Here is a 19348-nt window from a genome sequence, read left to right as displayed (position 1 = left end):
GTCATGTGATTGATTGTGATGTTATTTAATCTTGAGTGTTGTGATATGTTCCGATGAAGTCTGTCTGTTTGTGAATGAAAGTGTCCACTTTTAATAAATCTGTTTGGTTATTTTGTTTTTTTTTTACATTTCTTATATTGTTGTGATGTAAATGTTCTACTATCTTGTCAAAAAACTGACTAGATTATGTAGGCAATACCTGGTATACCAAATCCAGCTTGATAGGATTCAAGGGTCTAGTGGTCACCTGTGTCATTGTTAGGTCAACCACGATGTGTTCATTAGCTTTACAGGTTTTGCCAATGAGAAAGATAGACCTATAGTTGCTGGGTGTCGATTGAGGGGTCACCGTTGTGGAGAGGAATGGCTGTGGCTGTTTTTCTCATATTTCAGGAACCTAGCCCGAGGAGTGGTTACAGTTAAATAGAGTTAGGAAAGGCTGGGCTATGTGGTGTTTGATACTTACAAGAAGACAGCCTAGGATATTGCTGAGACCCACAGAGCTAGTGTTTTTAGTTTTGGAAAGAGCAGAAGCCACTTGACGAAGGGTAATAAATAGTGGTGGTGGTAAAGTAACTAGAGAAATTTGGGTGGGGTGAGATTGTAGTGGGAGGCATGAAGCTGGAACAGATATCATCAAAGGTGGCTGGATTTTCTGGATCAGAGTGGGCTACACCATTGGATTTAGGTTTTTAGCAGAACTGGGTGTTACTTCTGAGTTACCTAATGCAGCTGAAGAAGGTTTTGTGGTTATCCTTAGTACTGAAAATAATTCTAAGTTCAAATTTGTCTATGCATGCTCTAATTGTATACCTGATGGTAGTGTTTGTTACTTTTAAGTTGCTTTTTAAGTGTGGAGAGGGTATGCATGCCCTAATTGCATACCTAATAGTATTGATTGTTGCTTTTAGGTTGCTTTTTTTAGTGTGGAAAGGGATTCTTTCATAAAGCGGCATTAGCTTTTTCTTTTTCCTTTAGAGCTGTATTATAAGATCATTAAACCATATTGACTTACTTTTACATATATGACTGTCCATGAGACAGGTGGGCATATCTGTTCATATTAGAGTAGAACTCTGAGGAGTAAGCTAAGGCAAGGGCAGCATCGTGAATGGGTTTGTTCAGCAGAATATGCTGATTGTGCCTGGCCAGTATATCTGTAGGCAGGTATGAAGCAGATTATCAGGTTGAGATTTGTCAGGTAGAATAATAGCGGGAGCAGTTTGCAAGGGTAATGTGAAGGAGGTTAATATTCATGCCTGGGTGGGAACAGTTACCCCTAGAATTCTAGGGCATATTTATCAGAGGGTGTACAAATTTACCTATGGCAGACCTTAATTTCCTTGCACTACCAGGGATATCAGTCTTGACAGGTAGCTTATCAAGTTGAAATCGGTAATCCGTGTGCTCTATAAAGGACATAGAGTAGGACCTACAATGGTATCACTCACAGTTTCTATAGTGAGTGCTTGTACTGTACTTATGTCCCATTGGTAAATGCCAATCATGCCTCTTACAGCTTGTACCTGTGACACCTGACCCCTTCACCCCACCACAGTTATGGCTGTGCTCTGTTGGTATCTTAATCTTGGAGTCTGTGTATGTATGTATATATATATATATATATATATATATATATATATATATATATATATATATATATATGAGTCTACATTGTTTTAGCAAAATTACACTTATCCAAAACCTTAAAACGTGAGACGACTTCAGCGAAGGCTCAAACTTCTGAAGCAACTAATCACCAATAATTTCTGCAGGGAAATGAACCACTTGGCCACCAGGATACAACAAAAACAACCAATGCAAATTAAACCCATGCAACTGGTGGGCTTCACTCCCACAGTCCCCATGTGGGGGGATGTGTCCCCCACACCCCCTTAACTAAATATACCAACTACGAGATTGCACTACACTGTGGAAAAGGGCAAAATTCACCCTGGTGGCCAAGTGGTTCGTTTCCCTGTAAAAAAATATCTGTGATTTGTTGGTTCAGTATATTCAGTGTTTGGTGAAGTCGTCTCACATTTTTGAAGTTCGGGTAAGTGTAATTCGATTAAGCAAGGTAGACCCATATACATGTACATACATATATATGTATATACATACATACATATATGTATATATATATATATATATATTAAAAACACAAACTCTTGGAGGCACTGCTCGGGACCCAAAGAACAGAAGGAAACACCACAACAACTAGTTTTAGCGCTTTTGCTCCACTTTAATCACCAGGAACTTCATTAGACATTATTCTTTGGGTCCCGAGCAGTGCCTCCAAGAGTTTGTGTTTTTAGTGTATCATTTCTTCGGTTGCTGGTGTTTTGTTTATAATAGATATATATGTATATATATATTTTTTTATTGTAGTGTTTTAATTTTTATAATATCAGTTCATGTGTGTCGCCGTTTCTATGGTTCAATCACCAGAGCTTTGAATGTGTGGTCTTTCGGTAGTTGGAAATAATGCCATTTATTGACAAACAACTGCACATTGTAATAGAACTTATCCTAGATCATTATGAGCCTGGTAATTTTATAATTACCTAACTCTGTAACAGTTGCAAGCTTTGTGGCTTATTGGTCTCTTTTATTAGACTACAATAATGAATTTGTCATGAGTTGGTGAGTTACTCTGTTATCATCCTTAACCTTGTAGGTAAAAGTATATTCTTGTGCTTTGACTAATGTATAGGTTTGTTTAGTCATGCAAGACACCGTTAGTTTTTCCCAAGATAATTTTTTGGTATATATCAGTTCTGTTTTCCAGTTACTAGGCAGGTAAAAGGAAGAAAAAAAAACAGAATATGGTTTGTTTAACACATTCTTTTCCTAGATGTGTTCATCATAATGAAAGCTTGAGACTGGATCTACAAGGCCTTAAGACCAACCATCCATCTACTAAAAAAGATCAAGCTACATAACTGGTACCTGTCTCCAGGTATTTCATATTTATGTTATGACTGCCTGTAGCTGTGATCCTATTGCTTGAACATCTGCTGTTATGGTAAGTATACTAAAACAATTGATGTTCTTTGTGTTTCACTGTTGCAGTCATCACCTGTGGGGTTATCCCTGCTGTGGTAGCCCTCGGTCGGCTCAAATACCAGAGTCAATGTTTTTGTGCCCCGGCTGCCATCACCTGTAGTCTGACGTCAGGTTGTCAGTGCTCTAAAACAAAGCAGCCGATGTCATTACATCAGTCTTTCTTGCCATGGAGCCCGTAGCAGAAGCAGTTCGCACGAGTGCTGGTCGTTCGCTACCAGAAGTTAACAATTGTCTTACCTGTGGAAAGCAGCTCCCACACCGAGACTTTCATTCTTACTGCACTACTTGTTTAGGTTCAGACCATGATGCCCCTCGTTGCCAGTTCTGTGCCCTCTTTAATGCAAGAACCATTCGCTGTAGAGCTCTTTTTGTAGACAGTTATTTTTGTGTTCCATCTTTGAATTCCAATATGGTGTCTATTAGCCAACAATCTGTCGACATTCCAAAAAAACATAGAGATAAAGATAGAGACAGGGCACACAAGGCTAAGCCTTCCAACAATGCTACCGCTAAGCAAGTCGTCAGTTCTCCAGAATTCAGTGAGGTTCTTTCACAGCCCCTGATGCGAGACTCGCTTTCTTTGCAGGCCTCTGCCGAGACCCTTTCGGAGTCCAGTATGCCGCAGAAATCTACTTCATCTTCCAAGCCTTTGGCTGTCTTTGCCTCAGTTGGGACCAGAGCCACAACGCAGGCACCAGCTTCCGAGGAGGCCTTTCACACTACTGATTCTAGACAAAAACTGATATCTTTGCATCCGACTACCGCTTCTCAGAAACCAACAGATTCTCTTAGGCCTAGAAGCCAGGCCACTCCTAGGAAATCTGCTTCTAGCCACCATCTTTGCTACTGTTCAATGCTTAAAATAGCGGAGGATCTCCTTTATCCAAGGTACTCAGGCCCCCACTCCAAAAAGGAAAAGGCATCCTTTTCCAGAAATTATGACAGACCAAGAGTCTAAGGAATATGATTATTCTGCTTTTGAAGAGGAACAACATCCCTTAACTGTTTATGAGGATTCAGATGCAGAGGAATCCATCCCTTCTGCCTCCCCCTCCAGAGGACCTCTCCTTTGGGGAAACCCTTCACTCCCTCAGGGAACATTTTCAATGGGAATCTCAAGACTTCCCACAGTCAAAGAAACAACTTAGAGAGTTTCTGGACCTGCCCCAGCACAGACCACTGACCATCCCTCCTGTTTTGGAAGTGGTGGATGATGTTTTCCATGAATCCAGCCTAGCCCCTGATGCCCTGCCTCCTGCTCTAACTAAACTTGACAGGTACTACAGAGTTCCGGATTCTCACAAATACCTCTACAGGAATCCTGCTGCAGACCCTGAGGTCATTACACAGGGACCCAAAGGAGCCAAGACTAGTTCTGCCAAGAATCCTATTTCTTCTGACAAAGACTCCAGAGCTCTGGACAGATGGGGTAAGAAAGTATGCACTTCTGCACCCTTAGCTATCAGAGCACTCACCTGTCAGTTTCATATGTTAAAATATCAACAACACACTTTGGAACAATTAAAACAGAAGATTGCTACCTCTCCTTGTGGTGCCAACTCAAAAGAGCTGGCAGAATTACTACACTCTGCTTGTCAAGTGGCCAAACACTCATTACAATGTGGATATGACGCACTAGAAGTCTCTAGCAGGGCAGCAGTGACAGGATCTGTTATTAGGAGACATGCATGGCTGAAGGAACAACCTCTCCCTGATAATGTCAAGTATAAACTTATTGATGCACCCCTAGATAAGGAATGCCTGTTTGGGGAAAAACCAGAAGAGGTGCTTAAAAAGATGGAAGACAAAGCAAAATCTATGCAAACAGTAAAAGATTTCTTTCAAGTTTAACCTCCCAGATTCAGCAGGAACTTTTCCTCTAAGCACTGGGCCTTCCCTGCACCTAGCAGACAGGGCCAAGTTAAGCCCCGCAGGGACAGGCCATCCAGGCCCCTATCCCAGGGCCAGCAAAGAAGCAAACAATGGACCACTTCCAACTCTAAGGTAGGGAGTTCTAATCCAAGCTTTTATGGCAAGCACTCACAATGACTCTGCCTCCCCCCTCTGCCCTCCTTTCACTCATCAAAAACTAGGAGGAAGGCTCACCCTGTTCAAGGACAATTGGGTCTCTATAACCAAGGACCACTGAGTCTTAAAAATCATTTCTCAGGGATACAGATTCTCCTTCACCGAACTCCCTATTCCAAGAGGGTACCCAGAACTCTCCCCAAACCAGTGGGCAGAGGCACTGAAACAGATCCAAACTCTAATATCCCAGGGGGCAGTAGAACCTGTTCCTCTGGATCAAACAGGAAAAGGTTTTTACTCCAGACTATTCCTTGTTCCAAGAAAAGAGGGCACTTGGTGCCTCATTCTGGATCTATCCAAACTGAACACCTCCTTGGGGGTCCCCATATTCAAAATGCTAACCTTGCAGCAGCTCCTGCCTATGCTCACACAAAATGCCTGGCTTGTGACACTAGACCTAAAAGATGCCTACCTCCACATTCCCATCAGGGAATCATGCAACAAATTCCTGTGCTTCAGAGCAGGCTATCAATACTTTCAGTTGTCTGCATTGTCCTTTGGCTTATCTACTGCTCCCAGAGTATTCATCAAATGCTTGGCCCCAGCTGTAGCATTCTGTAGACAGAGAAATGTACAGATTTACCCTTACCTGGATGACTGCCTCATTCAGGCAGAGTGCAAAGAAAAGTTGCTCCAGGACCTTCTCTTTGTCAAGAAACTCCTACCATCAACGAGAAAAAAATCAAAGCAAAACCCCACCAGGAAAAATTGTTTTCCTGGGAGCTGTGCTAGACACACCAACCCAAATGGCCTTCCTGTCCCCAGAAAAGCAGAGCTTCCTGCCTCTCTACGTCACCCAGCTGGCTTCCAGAAGTCACCTCACTGTGAGGAAGTTCCTGCAAGCCCTGGGATACATGGCATCTTGCATCCTTCTCGTCCCTCTTTTCAGGCTTCACATGAGAAAACTTCAGTGGTACTTAAAGAACCTTTGGTGTCAGCACTCTCAGTCCCTTGAGACCACTCTCCCTCTGATCCCTTGTATAAGGGCCAAATTTCTCTGCTGGGCAGAGGTCTGTGTCATCAACAAGGGTCTTCACTTCATCCTCCACCATTCCAGCCAGACCATCAGCACTGATGCCTCAGACATTGCTTGGGGCACTCACCTAGCAGGCAGGTGTACCCAAGGCCTTTGGAATGCCCAGCAACTTCACTTGCACATCAACTAGAAAGAAATGATGGCAGTGCAAAAGGCTCTGATTTCCTTCCAACCCCATTTCAGGCCAGGGGTCCTCCTTATAAAAACAGACAACACCACAGTAATGTGGTACGTCAACAAGCAGGGAGGCACCCAATCTTACCCCCTGTGCAGGTTAGACATGAGTCTTTTGCTTACAGCCACCTCCATGGGGCTGCACCTAATTGCCCAGTACTTACCAGGGATCAACAACACACACCTAAGCAGAAACTTTCTGGACCCCCATGAGTGGCAGCTCCACAGAAAAATCTTTCTGCAAATCACCCGGAAGTGGCGGACCCCAGAAGTGGACCTCTTTGCCTTGCACCTCAACCACCAGCTGCATAAGTTCTGTACCAGGGAGTATCACCTCCTAGCATGCAAGGTGGATGCCTTGACCTTCCACTAGAGCTCCCTCTTTGAGTACACATACCCTCCACTGCCCCTTATTCCCAAGGTTCTGATCAAAATAAGAGAGGAGAGACCAAAGGCCATCCTCATTGCTCCAGATTGGCCCAGACAGCATTAGTGCCCCTTATTATGCAGTCTGACCTTACACCCCCCAAAACTGCTTCCCCTGATGTCAGACCTCTTGACCCAGGAGAGGGGGGGAGGTACTGCACCCAGACCTACAGACTCACAAGCTTTCAGCATGGCTTATACACTAAAAACAAAGGAGGAGTCCCTGTTAAGCAAACAGGTCCAGGACATCATCACAGAGGCCAGAAGACCCAGCACAAGAAAATCATATGCAGGAAAATGGAAAATATTCTGCTCCTGGAAACAATCAAAAGAGGGCAGTACCTCCCAACCTTCCATCCCTCTCATCCTGGCTTACCTAGCAGAGTTGCTCAATAGTGGCCTCTCTTTCTCCTCTATTAAAATCCATGCCTCGGCCATCTCTGCCCATTATGATTCAGACCCACCCCTCTTCTCTCATCCTTTGATTAAGCAATTCCTTAGAGATGGTTCTAATATCAGGCCTCCCAGAAGGCCTCCGACGCCAGCCTGGGACCTGAATTATGTGTTTGAAAAACTAACCTTACCCCCTTTCAAACCTGCCATTTCAACAGAATTGAAATAGCTCTCTTGGAAGACTGCCTTCCTACTAGCTATCACCTCAGCCAGAAGGGTCTCAGAACTTCAAGCTCTCATGGCTATTGAGCCCTTCATAATTTTCCATGCAGACAGAGTCTCCCTAAGGAATAACCCCTCCTTTATGCCTAAGGTGGTATCTGATGTGACCCTTAACCAGGCCATACACCTTCCCACCTTCTTCCCCAACCCTCAAAACAAGGGGGAAAGAATTCTGCACTCACTAGACATGCACAGACAACTCAGATACTATCTGGACCATTCTAAGCCATTCAGAAAAACAGACCAGCTTCTTGTAAGCTTTGCCCCAGGGGCAGAGGGGAAGCCCATCTCCAAACAAACCATTTCCAAATGGATTTCACACTGTATCTATTTTTGCTACAGACTACATGGGAAACCCATCCCTAAGTCTATCCGTACCCACTCCACTAGGGCAACCTCCACTTCCACTGCCTTCCTCAGAGGAGTACCTACCAGGGACATCTTGGAAGTGACCTCTGTCCATGCCTTTACAAAGCATTATCACCTACCACTCTTTTCTAAGTCTAGGGCAGGGTTTGCCTCTGCAATTCTGCAGGGCCTCCTGTCCCATACCTAGGATTCAGCCTATCCTTTCACCCTTTTCCTCAGCTTTGGGAATCCTTCCACAGGTGATGACTGCAACAGTGAGACACAAAGAACATAGTACAGTTGTGTACACTTACCATAAATGTAGATGTTCGAGTGTATTCACTGTTGCAGTCTTGGTTTCCCTCCCCTCCATCCCCCGTTTAACATCTTCCCCTAGGGGGGCACAAGCTTCCCAAGGTGGCTTTTAGCCACCAGGACCACTTCTCTCTTTTGCTTCTGACGGGTGTCAGACTACAGGCGATGGCAGCCGGCACACAAAAACATTGACTCTGTTATTTGGGCCGACCGAGACCTACCACAGCAGGGATAACCCCACAGGTGATGACTGCAACAGTGAATACACTCGAACATCTACATTTATGGTAAGTGTACACAACTGTACTTTCTGTTTTTGAGATATTCACTGTTCTTTACAGCATGTGTATTTATCCTTTCTTTGTACTTTGTACAAACAACCCTGTTGTAGAATAGCAGTGTTTTGTCACTCAGTAATAGTATGAAGGTTCCATCATGTCTCCATGGAGTACTGAGACTGTGGCTTACTACGGTCACACAATGAAGAGAAATGGACTGCACTGCTTGAATGCCTGCTTTTATATATCAGCATGATATGGTTGTGTGTGTTTGTGTGTATGTGTGTGATCTCTGATGGCACTACTGATAAATGCTTCTTGGGGTATTTAATTCTGTAATTGTCATCAGTGTAAATATTTAAATCTAATTAAAGATATCTCACCTTACATTAGAAGTATCAATAATAAACTTACCCACCTGCATGCACTCCTTGATATATACTCATTCGACATTCTTTGTCTTACTGAAACCTGGCTAAAACCAACTACTCTAGACCAAGAAATCACCCCTCCTGGCTATAACATACTCAGAAATGACCGTAAAATAAAAAAAGGTGGGGGTATAGCCATTCTCTATAAATCAAGCCTCAAAATCTCCACAGTTAATGTGCTTCCATCACTAGACACCAAATCTGAAACCCTATCCATCAAACTTGAAATAAATAACTCCAAATCTATCTATATAATCTGCATTTATTTACCTCCAGGTAATAACACAAATTCTCTAGAGAACCTACTGAGCCACCTCTCTATCCAACTACCCCAGGAGACTATCATACTTGGTGATGTTAACATAGACTGGTCTACTTGCAATTTACTAAACTCTACCAACCATATAAACCTTTTTGGGTTCTCACAACTAATATCATCTACTACAAGAATCCATAAATCCAGTAAAAGGAAAGTACTTTGGACTGGATCCTCATTAATAGCCACCCTAATTCTTATACTCCAGGAACACTCCCAGATGACATCAGTGACCACACACTTACCTACATTATTAGAGAAAAAGTCCATACTGCAACTACTCATCAACTTAAAACCTCACGCTTAAAAAATTATTTAATCCAGATAGCTTTATATCTGAATTAAAAGCATGTGACTGGTCACCACTAACCTATCTAAAATTAGACGAAGCTGTTACCTACTTTAATACTAACTTTCTTAAAATCCTAGACTCCCACGCACCCTATCGCTCCACTAGAATAAAATCAAAATCTGCTCCATGGCTCACACCACAAACCAGACAAAAGATACTACTCAGAAATAAAATCTGGGCCAAATGGAGATCTACCAAATGTCCTTCAACCCATCTCCAATTTAAACAGCTAAGAAATGCTACAAAGAAAGATATTCTTAGAGACAAAAAAGACTACTACCTACATCTTCAAAAAAACAATCAACAAACTCCACAAAAATTCTGGTCTGCCATAAAGAAACTCCTACAGCCAGGCCACACTACTACTCCAGACCCAATTGGTTTCAACAAAAGTAACTCCAACCTGATCCCTGACGCCTTTAATAACTACTTTACAGAAGCCATTAAAACCCTGGCTAATTCTTTACCACCCATTGCTGTATCCCAAACAAATACCTGCAATCCTACATCACCTACCTTTCAGATACAACCAGTATCTACAGCTCTCATCTGTAAGCTTCTTCAAAAATTAAAACCTTGCACCCCTTCTGCTGACCGACTCCCATCTGAATACCTACAAATAGCTGCAAAAGTCATAGACTATCCCATTTCTATCCTTATTAACAGAACTATCTCTGAAGCTAGAATCCCTACTTTATGGGAGGTATCTCATATCATCCCCTTACATAAAGGAGGACCATCTACAGAGCTTTCTAACTTTCGCCCTATTGCTTTACTCTCCCCCTTAGCTAAGATAATGGAAAAATGTATTCACAAGCAGCTACTTAACCACTTACTACAAAATAACCTATTGGCTAACTGCCAACATGGCTTTAGGCCATTTCACAGTACATCTACTGCCCTTCTATCCTTCACCGACTCTATATACAAGAATCGCAACAACAACTCTTTCTCTTCTGCTCTATTTATCGACCTGTCAAAAGCCTTTGACATGGTAAACCATAACCTGCTGCTTGACAAACTAAAGGCTCATTCTCTCAATCCCCAAGCCATACAATGGTTCAGATCCTATCTGGAAAATAGACAGCAAGCAGTACTTTGGCAGAACAGTCTATCTTCACTACTTCCTGTAAACATTGGAGTCCCACAGGGCTCCATCCTAGGTCCCCTACTCTTCTCCTTATTTATCAACAACTTACACATCAACATACCCCAAGCCACCTGCATTCAATATGCAGATGACTCCACATTAATATGTACAGCCACTGATATACCCTCTCTCCAATCCCTCACACAAACTGTTTTTCAAAATGTTGAAAACTGGTTTATGCAACACTGCCTCCTCTCAAACCCCAAAAAAACAAAGCTATTGCTTTTTACTCCTACTCATAAATCAGCCACTCCTTTCTTCTCTATAACCTCTAACAATGGTACCAACATCTTCCCAGACACTCCAACCCATCTACTAGGGGTAACTATCGATAATCATCTCAATTATGATGAACACATAAACGCCACCATTAAGTCTGTTAACAGAAAACTTGGCTCACTCTACAGAATAAAAGCCTTCCTTACCCCCTCTGCAAGGAAAACAATTGCTCAGACCCACCTCATTTCCACCCTCTTTTATGCCTCTGTCATATATACCAATCTTTCCAAAAGCAACCTCACTAAGCTCTCCATATGTTATAATAGCATAACTAGATTTATCACAAGTTCCGCCTTTAAAACTCACCACTGTCTTAACATCAAACAGCTAGGGTGGCTAGAACTGCAAAACCATATACTCTTTCAACAATTGCTTATAACACAAAAGATACTACACCTCCCTAACAACACTCCTATCTTGTCTAATCTTATTACTCCTTACAATAATCTACCTACATTACGCTCTGCTAACAAGCTCCTAGTTTTATCCAGCAAAGCTAATAACAAAGCTGGTGATTCTCTTTTCGCTAACACCGTAGGTAAAGTCTGGAATCAACTTCCTGCTGAATTATCTACCATTAATTCTACTTTTCTTTTCAAGAAACATCTTAAAAAACATCTGAAAGCACACTGGCTTTGTCCATGTACTAACCCCCATTGATATCTTTTTTCTTCCATTCTTTAATCTTAACTCTATTCCTACACCTGTATCCACTGCCTTCAACTCTACTCTTACTCTCCTATAATGAAAACAAGATACATTTATTATTCCCTTTATCTAATAATTGCTCATAACTTTCTAGTGTGATTTTGTAAAAAAAAAAAAAAAAAAAAAAAAAAAAATTTTTGTTTATTTTACGTTTTGTGTATAGAAATGCTTAGTTCAATTTATTTAGTATTGCCTAGTTTTAATTCTGTAGAATTGCTTAGTTTAACTTTGTCAATTTTCTGTTTGGAGCTTTTCTCCCCGGGCCTCTACTGAAAATGGACATATATCCAGCTAGACTAGCCCGGTCAACAAATGTAAAATAAAATAAAAATAAAAATAAAATAAAATATCGTTATGAAGTTTTACTGTTATAGAAAATAGTTGTGCATTGTAAAGTCATTCTGTGATTCATTTTCCATGACGTATGTCTCCCAACTACAAAAGTATGTCTCCCAATTCCAAAATTAATGAATGATGTATGAATAATTATTAGTTCAGTCTGATATCTGTAAAAATGTTTGCATTAGTCATGCAGTACTAATTCCTTAATTACAATACATTATGGTGGCATATATTTACAGAACTCTGTTTTATGTTTCAGGATCTGCAGCCTCTGGTTCTGATGTTTGACATACCCATTACAACAGCAACAGTGCCTGATATAAACGCACCCATAATTCAGCATATAATGCAGAGTTTTGGTGTTGCTGTTTCATTTAAGCATCATTCTAAGTTTCCTCTAGCAACATGTATAGTGAAAGGCCTGCATGGGAAAGCTTCTGCTGTTAAGGTAAGAATGATCCATTGTTTTTTTATTTTTTAGCTGACCTTACTGAGAAAGAGCCAGGTTTTTAATTATTCATATTATGTATGTGTTTTAATGTCTAAGAATTTCCTGATTCTGTTGAGTCTAATAATGCTTTACTTAGATTCTGTTTTGTCTTATGTTTTATTTAACAAACTTTGTTAATCAGTACATGTAACTTTATGAAGCTTTTTTTTATTGTTGTTATCCTGGAACTTATTTCACTTAACTACATTTTCAGTAAAAGAAGGTTTGCTCTCCACAAGCCTGCTTTAGCATGTAATAGAACCGGAATTAACAGTTCAATATATAGATGAGCCTTCTTGGCTTGAAACATCAACAGTACCTTTCAATATTTCCAAACCTGTTTGATAAGCTCCTCACAAATCAGTCTCTGGATAACAAAATGACTTTGCGAGTGTTCTCCTAGACAATATTACTTATAGTATCACTTGAAATAAAGCATTGCATATCTTAAGTGTGTCAAGCACAGGTTTTCAAAATTACTTACAGTTTCTGTCACTTTCTTTCTTCAGAGCATCAAATTCTCTAAGTCACAACGCTCTGTTTTAATGAGAGCATCTCTCTGCCTTGCTTTAACTCTCAAATAGCAAGTACCACTAAGCACTTTCACAGATTCCTGTGGTTTAAATCAAATTGTACTCCGGTTCAGTTACTATTCCACAGGCCCCATTTTTTCAAAAATATAATTTTACCTGAACTCTGAAAAGAAAATAGGCTGCTTTTAGTTTTTCAGAATGTAGGTGTGTCACTCCATTTTCTCTGGTTGTTGCTATGACATACCCGAGGAAACTTTCTCTCTCTCCCTCTCTCTCTCTCACTCTCTGTCTCTCTCCCTCTCTCTCCCTCCCTCCTGCTCCCTCCGTCCATAGTTTACTACATTATATTGCTCCCCCACTACATTATATTGCTACCCCACCAGATCAGATGAAGGGGATTGAGAATGACCTAATACAAGCCACGCCACTGATAGGCATTTAGGTTCATAGGTGTGTACTAAGCTAATGATCACAAGGGCCTTTTTAAGCCTAGCCATGCATCTCAAATCTAATTTTTATACAGAAAACATCAATCAAGTCCTAAAAGTGTTATCAAAAGCTAAAAATACTACATTGATGGGTCCTGAGAATATCCCTGAATGCATCTTAAATAGTATTAAGCACGATTTATCCACACCCCTAACAACACTGTTCAGTCTCAGCCACACCCCTGATAACACTGTTCAGTCTCAGCCACACCCCTGACAACACTGTTCAGTCTCAGCCACACCCCTAGCAAAACTGTTAAATCTCAGTCTCCATACAGGTTTTGTACCAAGTAAATGGAGAACAGCCACAGTCATTCCCCTGCATAAGGGAGGACCTTCCAGAGACTCAGGCAATTACAGACCCACAAGTCTTACCAGCTTCATATGCAAAGCCATGAAAAGACTTATCATGGGATTAATCAATCAGGACATAGGAAGCCTCCAAACACTGGACCCATCTCAGTATGGGTTCATGAAGGCAGGTCATGTTTACTCAACCTGGTGTTTTTTTTTTTTGAAAAGGTCACCAAAGCAATAGATGAAGGCAAAATGGTGCAGGCCACATACCTCAACCTGGTCAAAGTTGTTGACACAATTCCTCACTCAGGCATAGTAGAAATTCTAAATAAACTGGGAATAAACCATTATGTCATGTGCTAGATTTGCCATCTGGCTCACAGTAGCAAATAATCAAGATAGGAGATGTCCCTGGACCGGGTGACCTTTGTCCCATTTGACTTGGGGATGTGCAGTATTTCCATTAGGTTTGGGTGCGAGATTGCTCTGTAGGCCAGACACAAGTCTCCTCTAAGGAGTCTTCTGTATGCTACTGAGTACAGTGACAGTGTCTTCAGTCTGTCAATGTATGACATGTGCTGGAGACCCTGAATTTTCTTGGTTAGAAATCTCTGTGGTCTCTCAAGTTGCTGCAGGTACCTAGTAAGGTACATACCAAAGGGAGCATTGTACTCAGTTATTGGCCTGATGAGAGTCAAGTACAAGGGAGTTATGACCTCTTTCACTCTTGAGGCAATGCCTTTACAGTAGACACATGGTGGTCAAAGTTTAGGCTACAGAAAACTTGCATTCCCAAGTCTGTCACTACTGAGTTATTACTTGGAATATTATTATTCATATGACAGTCTGCAAGGATATTGTTTTTAGCAAACAGGATGATAATGCATTTTGTAGCCTTGAGTTTGAGTCCATGGCTTTGGCACCATTTGACATCATTTGGAGATTCAATAATTGCATCTAATTAGCAGTTGTCAGCAAATTTAGTCAGCCACAGCCCCTCTGTTTTGGCCTGAACTACCAAGAAGTATGTTCCAAACAATAGGGGTCCAAACACTGACCCCTGTGGAACCCTACTGCTGACAGGTCTGCTGGTTGAGGTAAAGTCCCTAACTTTGACTGATTATGATCTGTCGGTGAGCCAGTTAGCAACACACCTGACAACATAAGGGTTGATATTCAACCGAGAGTATTTATCAATGATGCCCAGATGCGGGATTGTGTCAAAGGCCTTGGCTAAGTCAAGGTAGGCTGTATGCACAGATTTGCCTTCATCTATGGCTCTGGTGACATTTTCAAAGAAGTCCATCAGGTTTAACAGGCATGACCTCCCTGGATTGTGTCTAAATCTAGGGATGTCATTGTTCCCCCTTTACTCAGCCCTCATTAGACCAATCATTGAATATAATGCCCCCTTTGACATGTATCTGTTCATACACATGCAACAGCTAGGATCCGCAAACATACCTTTATTAAAAGGAAACAAAGTCAAAACAACATGTCCTACATGGACTGGCACAGTGCTCTGTCACTATTCTATGTACCCTATAGATTTGTAAGAGGTGTCCAGTATCTGGCATAAAAGGCATCCTCCAACCCATTACTGATGGATTTACTGGACATCAGCAAGTCAAATAGCATCAGAAATATGCAGTCTAGGGATCTAATCCTCTTCTGCAACATCAACAGAATGGTTTGGAGTGACCAGTATACCTTGCAGAGGATACTGCTGCTGTAGAACAGACTCCCCATCCTCATAAAAAAAGTTAATTCCTGGAAGACAGAAAATTTGCCCCAGGACTGCCCCCTGTAATAATGGACAGAGACAGCTCTTAAATGCTTATCACATGCATGGGTTGCCTCAAATTATCTATGGTATGATCCCAGTTATTCTCATTAGGGGTAATATTTCATTACTGACTGCTGAACGGGTAAGGTCAATCTATAACCAAATGGGATAGGTTATTTTGAGCACAAATAGGGAAACTGGATAGGCTTATAATGGTAAAGCAGATAGCCTAGTAGTTACCTAGGAACCTGAGAACCAATACGTGTTGGACTGCCTAGGTAAGAGAATATTTTCTGTTTCCACCTTAGCATTTGCAATTCTTAATTATCAGGCATGCATGTCGATGTTTATTCAGTGTTATATGGACAGTCCGAGGGAGTTTTCTGCCACACTTCCTAATGAAGTTAGCTCTTTTTTTTAAATCTAATTGTTTCTACCTTGTCGTAGATATTCAAACATGCTTTGTACAGTGAGTATAACTGTGCAGATACTGTACGTGGAGCCGCTGCTGTGGTTATAGGGTTGACTTGATACGCCTGGGTATATAACCAAACGTTTTCGATTCGTGACGCAGTCTTTCCTGTCTTCCCTACTCTTTGGCACATGCCTCTCCAAATCCATCCCAGAAACTGGTGCTCAATATCTCCCTTTGGCAAGAAATCGGGGTAGACTCTTGGGTGTTAAAAGTGGTGCAAGAAGGTTACAGATGGCACCAGATACAAAAATCTCCTTTCAGGGGAATTCCTCCCCACCCACCAAACCAAATAGAATATTTTCTTCAAGTTCTTTACTCTTTACACAACGTAGGAGCCATAGATGCAGTGCCTTTAAATCAGAGGTATTATTTCAGAATTTTTCTAGGGCCAAAGAGAGAGCCCTCTTGGAGACTAGTACTCTATCGTTAATTTCTAAACCTGTATATGAAAGTACCAAAATTCAAAATGTTGAACTTACAGAACTTATTACCCCTCATTCCTCCCATGAGTTACATGGTAACACTAGACTTAAAAGATGCTTATTACTACAGTCCCACAGCCACAGACTTCAGGAAATGTATTAGGTTCTCTGCTTCTAGGTCACGTTATCAGTTTTCAGCATTACCTTTTGGGTTATCTACAAATTCAAGTGTGTTTACAAAATGCCTAGCTCCAGTCACAGCTAATTGTAGACTGAATGGTATTCATATATTTCCTTATTTAGATGACTTGCTTATCTTTGCAAAGTCTTTATCCTGATGTTGAGTCACTAACTTAAGTTATGTCTTTTAACCATTCTGGGCTTCCAGAAAGTTGCTTCCAGGAAAAAAAAATCCTTCATGGCTCCCTCTTATAGTACTGTTATTCTAGGATATCTTCTAGATACTTCTCTTCAAAAGGCCTTTCTGACACAAAAGAAGATAGTTGTTACCTGGAAATTTTCTTGCATTTCTCCAATCAGTTCCAAACTTCTGCAAGTGAATTTGTCAGGATTCTAGAGTTCATGGCTTCTGTGATTTCTCATGATTCCCCTAGCCAGGTTACACATTAGAAAGCTACAGTGGTTTCTAAAAAACACATGGACCCTCATTTACATTCTGTGGAGTGTCAAATCCCAGTTTTTGGCTTTGCCTTGGTGAATCTTGAACATTGCTCTTCTGCTTCAAATTTATTTTGTACAGTGGGACAAGCATCCCTTTATTCCTCAGTGTGGGGGAAACCCCACCCAAAATGTGTATACAATAACTGCAAGATAGCCATATCTTGGAGAAAAGGGAATATTCCAAAAAATGGCCTTCTCAGACTTGGTGTATAAGTCCATTTTTCTGGCTGCTCAGTCTCAACATTATGGAACTCACTATAGGAGGTCTCAACATTTCAAATGGTTACGGATTACTGATAATACCACAGTCATGTGGTACGTAAACAATCAGAGAGGTGCAAACTAATACCTCCTATGCAAGCTGGCTGTGATGGCTTGTGAGGTAGCTCTATGACATTCTTTAACCCACGAAGCATCTTACATCCTATCAGAAAAATGTAGTGGCAGACAAATTGAGCGGGACCAGGACAGAGCCTAATGAATGGAGTTCGAACAGGGTCTTCTAAGAACTGTTCCAGTTGTAGGGATCACCTCAAATAGATCTGCTCATTAGAGATCACCTCAAATATATCTGCTCACTCCCTTTCAAAATAGACAACTAAGCTAATTCTGCACAAATGATCTTTGCAAGCCTGGAAAACAGATGCATTTCCATTTCTATGGACAGGAATGTTGTTTTATGCATTCCCACCCTTTCCACTAATATCCAAAGTAGGACTGAAATTTTAGAATACCTCTCCAGAAATTATTTTGTTGACCCCATTTTAGCCTAGTAGCATTGGATGTTCTTTGTGTTTCACTGTTGCAGTCATCACATTTGAGTTATCCTGCCAGGGGTAGCCCTTAGTCGGCCCGAATTCCAGAGGCTTAGTATTTCTGTGTCGGTTGCTGTCACTCCAGGACTGACATCAGGTCATCAGTGGTATAAAATCAGGCAGCCGATGCCATTACATCAGTCTTTCTTGCCGAGGAGCCTGAAGCAGAAGCAGTTTGCATGAGTGCCGGTCGGCCGCTACCTGAGTTTTCATTTCCGAATTGAAGTTGAAGTCTTCGAAAGGTAAGTACCCCATTGGGGATCCTTTTTTCTTGCTCTAACTGATGTCAGAAAAAGTTAACAATTGTCTCACCTGTGGAAAGCAAATACCACACTGAGACTTCCATTCTTACTGCTTCACCTGTTTAGGCCCAGACCACGACATCCGTCGCTGTAGCTTTTGTGCTTTGTTCAACACCAGAGCTATACATCGTCAGGCCCTTATTGTAGCTAGATATTTTTGCTCTCAGTCCTCGAATTCTGATATGGCTTTGGTAAGCCATCCAACTACCGATCTTCCAAAAAAAGTAAGGATAAAGACAGAGACAGACCACACAGGTCCAAAACTGCCGACGACACTTCTGCTAAGCTAGTTGTCAGTTCTCCGGTCCTCAGTGAAGAACTTTCGCAGCCCCTGATGCCCGCTTCTGTGGATTCGCAGGATATTACCAAGACCCTTTCGGAATCTGTTAGACCGCAAGACACTTCTTCGACTAAGAATCCTGCAGATGTCTCTACCTTGGATGGGTCTGGAGCTGCTGAGCAGGCACCGGCTTCGGAGGAAGTACTGCACACTACCGATACTTGACACGGACTGACAACTTCTTTCACATCTTCAGTTCTTTCTAAAACTACCGAGTTTCTAAGGCCCAGGGTACAAACTACACCCAAAAAACTAATGACCCAAACTCAGGCACCTGTTTCCTTGCCTCAATCTCAAATGCTTAAAATGTCGGAAGACCTTATTATGCTTATTAGGGGAAGCCAGGCTACCCCTTCCAAAAGAAAAAGAGACTTGTCCCCAGTAGTTTTATCTGAACAGGAGTCTGATGACTCTGATGCATCTGAATATGAAGACATGCAACCTTTCTTTGCTTATGAGGATTCTGATGCAGAGAAATCCGTTCCTTCTGCCTCTCCACCCGAGGATTTTTCATTTGGGGAAACCCTTCATACTTTAAGGGAGCATTTCCAATGGGAATGCCAAGACTATCCTCAGTCAAAAAGGAGACTCAGGGAATTCTTAGATTTACCACAGCACAGACCTTTGGCCATTCCTTCTGTCCTGGATGTTGTGGATGATGTGTTTATGGAGTCTAGTTTGACTCCTAACATCTTTCCTCCTGTTCCCAGGAAACCTGACAGGTACTACAAA

The 19348-nt window shown here is 41.6% G+C and overlaps 1 protein-coding gene across 2 annotated transcripts in view; it reads left to right on the top strand.

The window, feature by feature from the left end:
* The window catches only part of LOC122799721 (protein bicaudal C homolog 1-like), a 1306264-nt gene that overhangs the window by 347193 nt on the left and 939723 nt on the right, over positions 1–19348 (top strand). For both annotated transcript variants that reach the window (XM_044068975.1, XM_044068974.1), the window contains exon 7: positions 12247–12435. In XM_044068975.1, the coding sequence (XP_043924910.1) occupies positions 12247–12435 (189 nt within the window). The remainder of the gene's footprint in view (positions 1–12246; positions 12436–19348) is intronic.

The sequence above is a fragment of the Protopterus annectens genome, chromosome 4.part0, assembly GCF_019279795.1.
Source record: "Protopterus annectens isolate FY-2018-M chromosome 4.part0, PAN1.0, whole genome shotgun sequence".
In the NCBI taxonomy this organism is placed as follows: Eukaryota; Metazoa; Chordata; order Ceratodontiformes; family Protopteridae; genus Protopterus; species Protopterus annectens.
Note: the sequence above shows the minus strand (reverse complement) of the source record. Positions and strands in the feature narration are given on the sequence as shown.